The 13,554-nt window shown below is 46.0% G+C and overlaps 1 protein-coding gene across 5 annotated transcripts in view; it reads right to left on the reverse strand.

Moving 5' to 3' along the window:
• The window catches only part of LOC118782018 (transcription factor 12-like), a 113,817-nt gene that overhangs the window by 70,601 nt on the left and 29,662 nt on the right, over positions 1-13,554 (reverse strand). For 4 of the 5 annotated variants that reach the window (XM_036535222.1, XM_036535221.1, XM_036535220.1 and 1 more), the window contains 2 exons: positions 10,191-10,264; positions 2,973-3,075 (listed from right to left, as the gene is read on the reverse strand). In XM_036535222.1, coding sequence (XP_036391115.1) covers positions 2,973-3,075; positions 10,191-10,264 — 177 coding nt within the window. The remainder of the gene's footprint in view (positions 1-2,972; positions 3,076-10,190; positions 10,265-13,554) is intronic. The other variant, XM_036535224.1, reaches the window with a different exon arrangement.

Consider the following 13,554-nt stretch of genomic DNA (forward strand, 5'->3'; position numbering starts at 1 on the left):
AACCTGGACTGCCACGATAAATACCCAGAAGGATCACATGTTTAGCACACTATGCGAGTCAATCTGTAATTTCATTGGGCGGAGTACATGCGGTGGGCGTGGCTCGCTGCCAACCCTGTTGCCAGGCGTGGGGCGACACGTGCGAACCCCGGGAGAGCTGGGCGTGGTGCCCAGGGGGGCAGCAGGTAAGAGGATTGGAGGAGGCTGACGACATGCAACGGCCAGTCGAGCTAAGAGCCTCGGGGCGCAGACACGGCCAGAGAGACGCAGGAACAGTGTGGCATCAGCCTTCTCTCCAACTAATCACCCCAATACAGACTGACAAGCGTAACCCATTCCAGGAACACAGCTAAGAAGCACCTCAATTTTACACACATATACACATGCTAACACGGTCCCTTCTGCTACTAAAGCACTAAAGCAAACTTAAAAGCTAATTATTCCTATTTAAATAATTTAAATAATAATTAAAATCATTTCCCACAGTGATACGGAAATGAAAAATGTCATTTCTCGCTCACATTTCTAACTTTTTTTTTTTCCCCCGGATTAGATTGCAAGCCATTAAAACCAGCGCTTCCTCATTAACATACTCCTCATAAAACACACATGGCATGACCTTTAAAACGAACCACCGTGCCTTCAAGTCTCGCAGCGCATTCTTGCAGCTACAGTGATTAAAATTCTGTGTCAAATAAACAGTCATTACCAGCCATCTGCTAAGCACTTAAAAAACAAGACACATGACAGTTACCATGCACAATAGCTGACCTTAAATAACCCCAAGCTGTTTGCAACATGCAACACCTTACTTCGGGTTCTATCACTGCTAAAAAAACTCCCTTACTGCTCCAATCAGAAAGAGGAGATAAAACGAACCCCTACAAGAACAGTGACTGACAGGCCTTCCCGACTGGGAGGCACCTCTTAAAGAGCAAGATTTGACCCGTTTCTAAAAGCTCAGTGAAACAAGATGTTTATTGGCCGCGGATTCACGCACTATGTCGGTTAAAAGAGGTGAGCAGAATTCAGGCTGCAGCGCCAGCTTGTGATGCCCACACATGCCACCATGGAAACGACGAGCTAGATCAACAGGACCTTCCCCTACCTTACACCAAAACAAAGGCCAATGGAATCAACATCATATTATTTTTAATGAGTTTGTTATAAATGGCCCCAAAGTGCCGTATTCGGTCTCCTTTGTTCAATATTTATATATTGCATATTCAATATTTCATATTTAAAGCAGGCCACCTGTGCTTCTTCAAAATCTTCCTTTATTTTTTTTTTTCCCCCCCAACAAAACTTGCAGACTTCTCAGATCTGGATTTAGGCACCAAGATCACCATGGTGACACTGGCACAAAAAGCCATCACAGGGTCTTTCAGGTCCTGAGATGTGCACAGAACCACTAATTACCCACTTCACTCCGTCCCACCCCCCCACCCCCCCTTGACACACACACACACACTCCAGACCCTCCTTAGAGTAACAGCCTGAAGGACTTGCCTCCAAAACACCATAATTCCATGTAAATCCCACACACATTACATCTGAAATTCCATTTGATAAAGCAAGGCTCATCTCCCAGTCCTGGCCTCAGATAAGCTTGGGCAATTTGCACACACAATCAGATTGTCTCGTTGCCTGACACAGCATTGTGCCAGATCATTTACATATTTTGCTGCTTAAAAGCACAATTAGACCCAATGCCAGGGACAATTAAGGAGACACTTCCTGCGACCCCCCTCGTCCCCATCCTAACCCATGCCCCGCCCCAACACAAACACACAAACACACACACACAAACAGATACAAACTAATACACATGTACACATTTGCACACACATGCACAGGCTGTTACCAACAGCCAATGGCATCTGTCTGTACCTGCATCAAGTGTGCAAAGCTATTTACATAAGGACCAGTCTCTAAGGAAGACAAAAAACTGATCTCTGCCCACCAGGGAGTGCTTAGGTATAAAATACACCAGGCAGAATGAACTAACAACCAGACATAAAGACACACTATAAATACAGGCTCTAACTCCACAGGGCTACACAACTATCAGGTCCACATAAGTCCATCCAAATGAGGGAGAGAGTCCAGTTTTTGAGGGACACATTCCCTTCAATTCACATCCCTAGCCCAACACACCTTACACATAAGGTGCAACATAGCCTGGGTCAGCAGAACAGCCCGCTGGGAAGGGGGCAACACCCTGTACAACCACAGAGGCATGCTGGGATTTCTGACTATCCTGATAAAACGGTCAGTAATGACATCACACGGGCTGTAGCCCCTGGGTCTTCCACAGAGCAAATATCTGCTCTTCCTGCCGCAGTATGGTCAAACACCACACATGCACATGGATGGTCAAATCTTAAAATGTAATGACACTGAAAAGGCAGGTAAAATCGGCCATATCAAACCTTATACTTCTGAGATCTATAAATCCTACACAATGACTAATTGTAATGATGATAACCACTGTGGTGGATGACATGAGCTTTTCCTGCCCAGTAAAATCCCTTCAATGTCATCCCAGTTCCTCCATGGCACCAGTTTAAATGAAGCAGGGCACACCTGCTCCGCATGTTAAACTGCCTCCTTGGCACCTCCTTGAAAGTCTTTTCTGTCCCTGCCAGTAGCCAGTGGCTTTTCTGATCGCTGGGAGCCAGTCTTTTGTGATGGAAAGCTGTACTGATGGTGAGACTTCTATCCTGGGGGAGGGTCAGCTTCAGAGGACTGTCACCAGAGGAAGAGTACGAATAAGAGAGGGAGTGGGGGGAGGAGGGGGGGGGAGAGGAGAGGAAGACAGGGAAAAACTCCACTCCACCTCAGGCTCTCACGCTCGCAGATGTGTGACATGCCTTGTCCGCACACCGCTAAAAGGACCAAAAACGTCTCTGCGGCGCTCGAAAAGGGTTGCCCGCGAGGGGCGAGTGACACGGTAGGAGCTGCCTACTCACCCGCGACGCCGGAGTTCATAAAAAGCGTTGGGGAAAATCCTTCGTGGGGCGCTATTCGACTGTCACTCAGCTGATCACCGTAATGAGGAGAGGCCATGAAGCCCTGGGGGAAAAAAGAGAGCAGAGATCGCAGAGTATTAAACATGCTGTTAGGCAGCGCTGATAATTTACTGCTATGACACTCCCGCTAATTACTGAGGAAGGGAACACTATGGGGCAAGCGCCCCCTGGAACAGGACAGCCTTTGTATCTCATTTGCTTCATTAAAAATAAATAATTAAAAAAAAAACAGAATCTTATGTTGTTTATGATAAAGTAGAATATGGTGCCCTGAAGTACAAACTATGCAAAAGCTACAGCTGTTTCAGAACAAGCACATCTCACCTAACAGCAGACAGTCCTTTATGTACAGCATCCAGCAGGGCAGCGAGGTTATGTTTGTGTTTTAATTGTACCTGCTTATGATTGGTTACACACACGTGCATGCGTTCGCTCACACACACATGCACACACATACGCACGTTCACATGCACACAGGCACGCACAAACACACACACACAGGCACGCACACGCACACACATGCACACACACATTCATGCACACACACACACACACACACAGGCACGTACACGCACACACACACACACAGGCATGCACACACATACACACATGCACACACACAGGCACGTACACGCACACACGCACACACGCACACACACACACACACACACACACACACACACACACACACAGACTCACTCACTCACACACACTCGGAGACACACAGACAAGCACATAAACAGGCTGCAGCTGTCTTAATTGTTTTCACTGCCCAGACAAAGTGAGGAATTCTTGGCCACTGACAGAGGCGGACCCTGCTCCGACAAATGAACCCGGATCATTAATCATCTCTGCGTCGCTGAGGAAACGAGGCGATGGAGACGGTCACCCTCGGCGATAACACTCTCTGACTCATGTGGTCTGCTGTCAGACCTCGGCAGCTCGCGTCTTGTGACTGACTCTGAGCTCCACACAGGCGTACACTCTGTCACGAAGCGCAAAGCGCAAGCACCCATTTTGCTGATAAAACCAACGATACAACGCATTCAATTGCACGGCATCGCGCGCACAAATGGACACAAGCTAAGGCCCTCGGTCACTTGAGGTGCCCGAAGCTTCAAATGTCTCTCCCCTTCTCCCGTGCGGCCCAGCCGACCGCCCTTCATGGCAGCTATAAGCTCTGCGCCTGGGTATCGGTCACACTCTGCGCTTTTAAAATTCGGAGTCCCCCTGCCATGAAAGAGACTCCATAGCGGCGCTAATCCCAGGGCCCGGTGAAAATCCACCGGAGCTCCAGCCCAGTGCAGGAGGCAGACAGCTCTGCAATCTGTTTCCCAACACTACATTAATTCCCACAGGAGGGACCTGCACCACACGTCTGAATTTCTATAGGCCTTTTCACAAACTCATATCCTTCCAATTCAACACCCACTAAAAAAAAAATCTTATTATCCACCTTTTTTTTTTCTCTCTCTCTCTTCTCTCCCCCTTTCTTTGTGATGGGATGACGACGGAGCGATTTCAGAGACAGCGGAGGGTTGGTCTGTGTCGGGGTAGTCCGCCGAGAACCCCTCCGCCTTCGTGTTTCTGCCTTCCTTTCCTTAATAAAGCAGAGACCTGATTCACTAACGCTGCTCCAGAGAGACCAGCCAGCAGACAAGTGACAAACAACGACAACGACGAAGGGAAGCTGTAAGATCACAATCTATCTACTCATGTCAGGGGCGCACAAAACCGTAGGCAGAAAATCCAGAAATTCTGACACTCCCAGGTGGGGGGGGGGTGGGCCAGACCTCAAAGCAGATTGTCCCCAACTTACAAAAAACTAATTTTACATTTAGGTAAGTGTGTTTCGCCATGAGCTCAGCAGGCACTGGGGTTAATACTAAACCTTCTGTAAACAGTGAGGAAGAAGAAAAGCAAGCTGCCTCGTGGTTAGACTGAATTCAAGAATTTCTTCTTCACTCCTTTTCTTTCTTTCTTTCTTTCTTTCTTTCCTTCCTTCTTTTCCCCAGCGATAGCTGCCATGGGGCTGGAAGTAGACGACAGGGGGGTGAGGGTAGGGGGACGAGAGAGAGGGAGAGAGACAGAGAGACAGAGAGAGGGAGGAAGAGTCTTGGAATAATGGCCAGGGCGCTGAGCAGCCAGTCCCCTGGGACTATTAGATCATCAATCACAGAACATTCATCATTTCCAAACACTCACAGCCAGCGTTTGGTGGGGGGGGAGCTGGTAATGGGGGCGCAGAGCAGGCGCTGCTATCTCTGTCCGCGCGCTGTCACTTCCACCAAAAGGGCACTTACTGCCAGCTGAATGACTGTCAAATCGCCGCTTAAAGATGCTGGTCACAGCTCAGTCTCTCCCCCCCCCCCCCCCCCCCCCCCCCCCCCACCTCATTCCCCTTGCTGGGCCGGTTATAAAGCAATCTTTTTCAGCAGGGGATGGCATCCCGGGCCAAACTCCGCCGCGTAAAATTTAACTGCCAGTAATCGGTGATTACGGCCGGTGATGGACGCACGTGCGACGGTCCGGGCAACCGCGACGTGTGTCCTGAGGCAATGGAAGGAGGACCTCCTAACGGCCCCAGCCGCCCCGGAGGCGGAGTCTGGCTCAGGATCAAGGTTACTGGGACTGGTCCGGGAATGAGGCTGACGGTCGACGCAATCACACACACAGAGCGGAAAGGGATACCGTTTCCAGAGGATGCCGTTTTCAGCCCGGGGTGCACCGTTTGGCCTGTGGTCACTAGCAATGCTGCGGTGTATGGACAAGCCCATGGGTGACACAGTGGGCTGGAGAAGGGGCCAACGGTCGACCGAGTGATGTGAGGAAGGGCCTGATGGTTGAGAAAGCAAGTAGGCGGTCGATCCAAATGTAAAGCAAGAGGCATGCCATTTTCAGCAAGCTGAAGACAACAGGCATACCTGCAGTGAAAAGTTCCTACCTGCACCTCTATCATTCTCTTTCTAACCGAACATCACTTAACTTTTCTGCTAACCAGAAAAAAACGAATAAAAATAAAAAAAAAGTTTCTGAAAGCTGCGCCCGGACCTCACGGTTGACACGCTACAACAAACACGTGACGTTTATTGCATCAAAAAACTATGCAATGATGTCACTGCACAATATTTTTATGGGACTACTTACGATTGCTTACACGTATTACCCACACAAAGCGCATTAAGGGAGAACACTGTGTACTTCTTGACCACATTGTGACTTTTCTGCCTATAAAAATGTCTATGAGGCCATAGATGGATCTGCTGAATTCACTTCACTAGGCTGCAGTGAAGAGCAGAGTTTCTGCAGAGAGGAACCTCATCCAACCTCACCTGTGCAGAGTTTCTGCAGAGAGGAACCTCCATCCAACCTCACCTGTGCAGAGTTTCTGCAGAGAGGAACCTCCATCCAACCTCACCTGAGCAGAGTTTCTGCTGAGAGGAACCTCCATCCAACCTCACCTGAGCAGGGTTCCTGCGGATATGAACCCCTAACAAACCTTTAACCTTTAACCGTGATTGGCAAGATAGTTCTGCAGATCAACACAAAATAAAAAAAAAAGATTAAAAAAAAAAAAAAACAATCAATGACTGCTCAAACATCTGTCACATTAACATTCATGCGAGTGATTCATGTCCAGCTCTTATCCGACCCCTGAAGGAGGCCTTTGTCACTGTCTACGGCTCCATCTCTACTCTCATCCTGCGGACAAAATTACAGCTGTAACACCGGGACTGGGGACGAGGGACCGGGGACAAGGGACTCTCCCCGTGAAGCACGAGAGAGGAGTCAGCCACCAGGTTACACGCCGCGCATACTGAACCCAGGCAGAAGAATGCAGCAAGGGGGATTAGAACAGTGCAGATCGGTGGTGGTCTGTGACACAATGCAAATCCAATCCCTCCCTGACACATCAAAGAGCCATAATCCACGCACGGAGCCACGCCAAGGCGGAGTGTGAACTTAGCCGGGGTTTCCCCTCAGAGCGCAGAGCAGGTAGACAAAGGCGCCGTACTGTAGGAAACACCTCTCTGAGCCAAACTTAAGCCTCCCAGCTGAGGCACGGATCTGCGTTTTCAGTTTGCTTTCAAAATTAATCTTGGTGTTTATTTTACAGAAGGCAACCAGAGTCCAAGCTTACATGAACACTCCTGCACCTGGTGTGATAAAAAAAAATATATATATACACATGATCCCCAGCAACAGAGATGGACATGCAGGCCCACTGATAAAGGAGCCCAAAGTGCACAGATAAAATGAGTATAAAAAAGGTCACAACATTGGCACAGCTTCTTCTTCAAGAAAAGCAACAGGAAGCGTTTGACACAATAAAAGCATCCTGTTATTGGCCAGCGATTTCTGGTGCGTGAAGGGAGGATAAAAACAATCTGGAGAAAAAAAAATCCTTTGTCATCATGTTGTCTCAGTTTCTTAAATTTAGATCTGCAACACGGTATGTCATTTATAAAAGCAGCTTAAGGGTATACACACAAGAGCCGTACATCCAGTCAACAAGGTGGAAAAATGTGCAGTATATGCAATTTCTAAATTTAAATCCCATATGCATATTTCAGGTTTGCAAATAATATCTTATGACGTAGCTGTAGTTCAACTGTAGTTCAAATTCTCATTACGAGGCTGTCAAAAGGTGTATGTGAAGGTTGTATGTGAAGATCTAGGCGGCAGTGTAGCATAGTGGTTAAGGAGCAGGACTCGTAACCGAAAAGGTTGCCAGTTCGATCCCCGCTGGGACACTGCTGCTGTACCCTTGGGCAAGGTACTTAACCCACAATTGCCTCAGTAAATATCCAGCTGTATAAATGGATAACATTGTAAAAAAGAACTGTAACCTATGTAAGTCGCTTTGGATAAAAGCGTCTGCTAAATGAATAAATGTAAATGTAAGATCTAGAGATATACATGTCTACCTGACTTGTTTCATCTCAGTTCTACACGGCCTGATATGAATAAGCATGTCAGCAGAATGTGCGTAAACCCTGGATGTTGGTTTCCCTCATGCCAGCTTCTGTCAGAAATTAGAGGCGCAAAACATCTGCCTGCATCTGGACACCCCTCCCTTGCAGCATCAGAAACTCTGATTTATATGCACCTGGAGCGGGAGATATCGGGCAGCATCTCCATCTCGTAATTCAGCCCAGCCCGGCTATGTTCTAGAATTCTCGCCCACAGACGTTCTGCTGGGGAAGGACACTGGAGAACAAACAAGGTGAGGCGAAGCGGCGCCGATCTGACATTTAGCTGATTTCTGATTGAGTGTGACAGGAGATTGACGGTAAATGACATTTATACTGGGCGGCAAGAACAACCAAGCGCGTCCAAATAAATAAACAAACAAACAATCCGACACGCTGTGGCAGTGTTTGCGTTTGGCAGTGGGAGGACGGAGAGGACGCCTCTCCGAAGCAATTTTTGCAAGAAGCAGACATCACAGAAACACACACTGATGGAAACTGTGATGGAACAGGAAAGGTAAACCTTTTCTTGTGACATTTCCAAAACAAGCAAGCTCATCATGGCAGATTCCTCCTTTATCCTTCAAGGGTATCTGGTCTAAAGGAGTACAGAGACATTAGCCTATGCACATCTTCAACTGGCCCAGATGTTCATATCTTTGGTTGGCATGAGTTGCTGTGGCAAGTTACAGGCATTTCGGAAATGTTTGCATATAGGTGCAAACTTATACAAGCAACGTAACCAGGGATACTGCTTGTTATCATACTTCTAACCATTCTAAACAAAATCTGGAATGGAGAAGTCCGCCTGTGGAACAAGGTAGATATTGCCCAATTTCAGACCTGACATAACGACTGTTATGTGTGGTGGTAGCATGAAATTTCTCCAGAGCCACTCAAGTTCTGCAGAGAATTCATTGAAACGTGTATGTGTCGACAGCAGGGATAACCTGTTTTAATCATAAAATGATCTTAACGCACACAGGCACACACAAAATCATGAATGAATGAAGACGCAAAGACATCTCATATCACACACGCAGGCTCTTAGTTTGTTCATGATTCCCAACCACATGCTTCAGGGTTACAGTACCGAGAATGCAGTCAAACGAAAAAGCGGTCCGATTCCGCTAGAATGTAAATGAATGCTACAGATCGGCTGCAGCCGCACGTAACTTATTCCTTTCAGAAGAAATCACGTGAACACAACACAAGGCATTTATCTAAAAATATCTGAACACGTAACTTTGTTTCAATTTGAGCCCTCTGACCGGAGAGGTGGAAAATAAGAGTGTGTGGATTTTAGGAGGAAAATAAGAGCCCCCGCTCCAGCTTTTAAAATAACACAGATTTGAATATGTTGGTTGTAGAGTTAATATCACTTCCTCTTCTCAACTTTGTTTTTCTGTGGAGAGCAACTGTCGTAGAGCACTCTGGCAGCTCCTCAGCTGCACATTTTGCAAGCGAAAATAAAACTGCCAAAAATGAAATTAATTGAGTTTGCTGAAAATTTCATTTAAAACTTTATTGAAAAAAAAAAAAAACAATGACTTCAAGCCAAAGAAATATTAATAAGATTATGTTAGTCTTATAATTAATGTATGTTGAATATTATTCATATTGAACACTGATTACAACCTCATGCGGCAAACATTTTTGGAACCTGAAATATCATTAGTATTAAAATAGATTTATTTCTGTATCTATACCTGCATTCATAACAATAACAATAACAATAACAATAGTAATAAATCATTTGTATTGCTATATTACTTTTCCATAGCTCTGAGCACTTTATTGAGATAAGGAAATAATGATAAAATAGTACCAGTTCAACTTTGAGGAAATACATAAAATAAATGAAATAAATAAGAAAAACACCAGAGTGTGTGCACTGCCATGCTGACTGAGGATATCTGACAAGATAATGGGCTATAACATGTGGCTAAGATTGAGAGGTGAAAAATTATCAAGCTCGAACTGAAAGGTTTCGCAATGGTCCAGCCATGGAGAAATCAGTGTGTGTGTGTGTGTCTGTATGTGTGTCAGTGGGGTTTATTTACATTTACATTTATTTATTTAGCAGACGCTTTTATCCAAAGCGACTTACAAAAGTACATACAGCAAGTTTATGTGGTGTGAGTGTGAGGAGACGCTATCGCCTTCCTGATTGGATGATTCTTACCCTGGAGGACTCGTAGGAGGGACTGGACGGGTCACCTGAAGCCCATGACCCCGGGCTTGTCCTCTCATCCATACCTGCCAAGGAACGCACAGCTCCATCAGTCCCATGGACAACCATACTCTGCTCGCTGCATATTAACAAGCAAGCGTGCACACACACTCTCACTCACACACACTGGCTCTCATTCACACCAGTGATACTCACACACACACACACACTCACTCACACACACTGGCTCTCACTCACACCAGTGATACTCACACACACTCTCACTCACACACACACACACTCTCACTCACACACACATACCCTCACTCACACACACTGGCTCTCATTCACACCAGTGATACTCACACTCACACACACTCTCACTCACACACACACATACTCTCACTCACACACACTGGCTCTCATTCACACCAGTGATACTCACACCCACACACACACTCTCACTCACACACACACTCTCACTCACACACACTGGCTCTCATTCACACCAGTGCTACTCACACAAGTGTGTGCATGCACAAACAAGTGCACACACAGACACACACACACACACCCCTACATACCACACACACACAAATTGCACATATACACATGTACACTCCCACAAACTCCCACAAGGCACGGACATATACAGATGCGCGCTCTCTCACACACACACACACACACACACACACACACGGACACACACAAGCAGGGATGTAATGGTAGGACAGCACACTTAGGCAGGAAAGGTGAATAAAATGCCAAAAGCAAGAAGAGTCAAAGCCCATACTTGGAGACACTTGGCTTTAGTGTCATCGAAAGCAACAGGAATTCACCAATGTGACCTGAGCTAGCTTTGATAGGAACATGCTTTCTTCCCGACAAGCCCTTTGTGCGTGATCAAGAAGACTTTAAGAGCAGCAGCTTCTTCAAATTCTCTTACACAGAGATACCTACTGCCATTCCACATCACACCACATCCTTCTGGCTTCCTGAGATTTAGAGTTACAAGATGCCAACACGTCATCATGGGCATTCTGACCTCTGCGCTTGGCTGAGGAAACTGCCATCCTTTTGGCACGGGAGGAAAAAATAACAGATCATTACTGTAATGCTGGTGACTAATGCATTACTTATCTTTTCAAAGGCCTTTACAAGCATCGGGCCAGTTCCCTGTGTGCTATTTATTCTGGTCTGCATAAATCAGACAATAACTTCAAAGCTCTCTGTGACACACGTATACACTTAAATTCTCTCTCTCACACACACACACACACACACAAAATCAACCGCAGAACTGCAATTTGGCCGAGATTTATCGCCCAGCCCTATCACAATAGCTGAGCACTGAAACTCAATGGAACTCATATTTTAAAATGTCCATGTTACCACAGACAGGAGAGGGGAAAAAAAAAAAAAAAAAACAAATAAAAAGTTGACATTATTGCGTCGATCCAACATCTGGTATGCGACAAACAAATAATAATATCTGACCCCGAAAATGACATTTGTTGAGACGGTTCTGCCCAGACATATGAGCTCCTACACTGCACATGCTGCTTTAGCCAATATTGTTCGGTAGGTAACGACATTCCCCTTGCAGTTCCCCAAATGGGCTACATAATTGCCAAAGGGGGATGCCATACACAGACTGAACATTATTGATCGTCCTTTCCATAATTCTATCTCCATTTCCCCAAACCGCATTACTCATCATTTGATTCTGGCCTCCCATCAAACATATACAATTTCAAACTCTGTGTACACAAAGAACTACACCAAGCAATTTTCAAGAGTAAACAAGTCTTTACAGGAAAACAAACGCTCAGGACCGCTGTAATCAGCTTATGACTCCCAGTGTCTTTGAAGAGGAAAAAAAAGAAAAAAAAAAAATCTACGGTTTCTGAGAAGTAACCCAAAAATGTTCCACATGACCGCACGGCTGAGCACATACGATACTGTAGCTATTGACTCCGCATTTGCATCGTTTTTGGAAAAACAAAAATACGCTTTTCCACTGCGAGACATGACTGCAAGGCCCACATCACATAAACAGTTTGTGTGCGCAGGAAGGCCTCTGGTTAGGTTACAGATGCGGTGCAGAGGCTTCCTACAAGTGGACCATGAAAGACAGAACCAAGAAAGAGTAAGAGCAGACCACTTGTCTTGTCCCCTGCAAACCCCAGCACTTCCCTCCCACCGCGATTTGTAGACATGGTGGCTCCTGGAGGCAAGATTACAGCCAAGCCTGTCCTGTCTTTGGGGTCCAACCTTCCTTGTACCTGTACAGCCTGAGGGTCAAAGGTCATCTGCAATGCTGCACTGGAGTCTGACCGTCACCAGCCGCACCCCAAAATGCAAGTGTTTGAACAAAAGGGGGGAAAAGCAGCGGTGAAACGCAGCTTCAGTCTGAACAAAGCTGTGTGAATTTGATGCTAATGGTCCAAAAACAGGGGCAGAGTCATTCTGAACTCTTAATCCGCATGGTTAATTCATACAGTGCAGCAAAACACCACAGCACCAAACCATGCAGAGCAAAGCTGAATAATAAAATGCAGAAAAAAAACACCCATTATTACTACTAAAAATAGTGATAATAGTAATACCAAAACTGGCAATTTGACAACGAGTTTTCATCTGAGTTGAGCTGAGTCTGGAGGAATGCAATAATACCAAAACTGGCAATTTGACAACTAGTTTTCATTTGAGTTGAGCTGAGTTTGGAGGAATGTCTTTCGTGTTTCTGCAAGACAGGGGTGGAGGTGGCAGAGTGGAGTTCTACTGGCAGCCCATGCAGAGTCACACAGAGAGCAGCTGAATGTCAACAGATTCATTAAAATAACGACAACTTTAGAAATCCGTCTCGTTCCACAAAATAAATAACCTTGCTCACACGCAGACTTACAAATGTTAGTAGCCAAAAAGCTAGCGTTTGAGTTGCTGGGTGTATATCTTGCCACTCTATGCCCTAAGAACTGTGTGAGTTCTTGATTTACAGTAAAGGAAATGATTTCACAGGAAATGAGGTCTGTCCCCAGGGGGCAGTGAAGGGTTACAGTTTGAGTAATGCATGCTTGAGTTGTGAAATCAATTATTTATATTCCTCCTTAAATGTTTGTTTTAAAAAAAAAGGGTGCGGTGTAGATTTAAAGAACGCAAACACAGCAGCAGTGGTAGACAGAGTAGGGCAGCAGACAGAGTAGGGATGATCACTTTCACCATTAAAACAGGGAACCTCCTTTCTGCGGTTTCCACGTTACAGGGTGAGTCAGCCGCTCAATTTAAACCCACCACTCAACTACTGAGAACCAGCTTCATGACACAGTGCACTCCAAGGTCAAAGGTCAGAGGTGGGAAAATCGGACTTTACCGG

The sequence above is a fragment of the Megalops cyprinoides genome, chromosome 8 (genome assembly GCF_013368585.1).
Source record: "Megalops cyprinoides isolate fMegCyp1 chromosome 8, fMegCyp1.pri, whole genome shotgun sequence".
Classification (NCBI taxonomy): Eukaryota; Metazoa; Chordata; class Actinopteri; order Elopiformes; family Megalopidae; genus Megalops; species Megalops cyprinoides.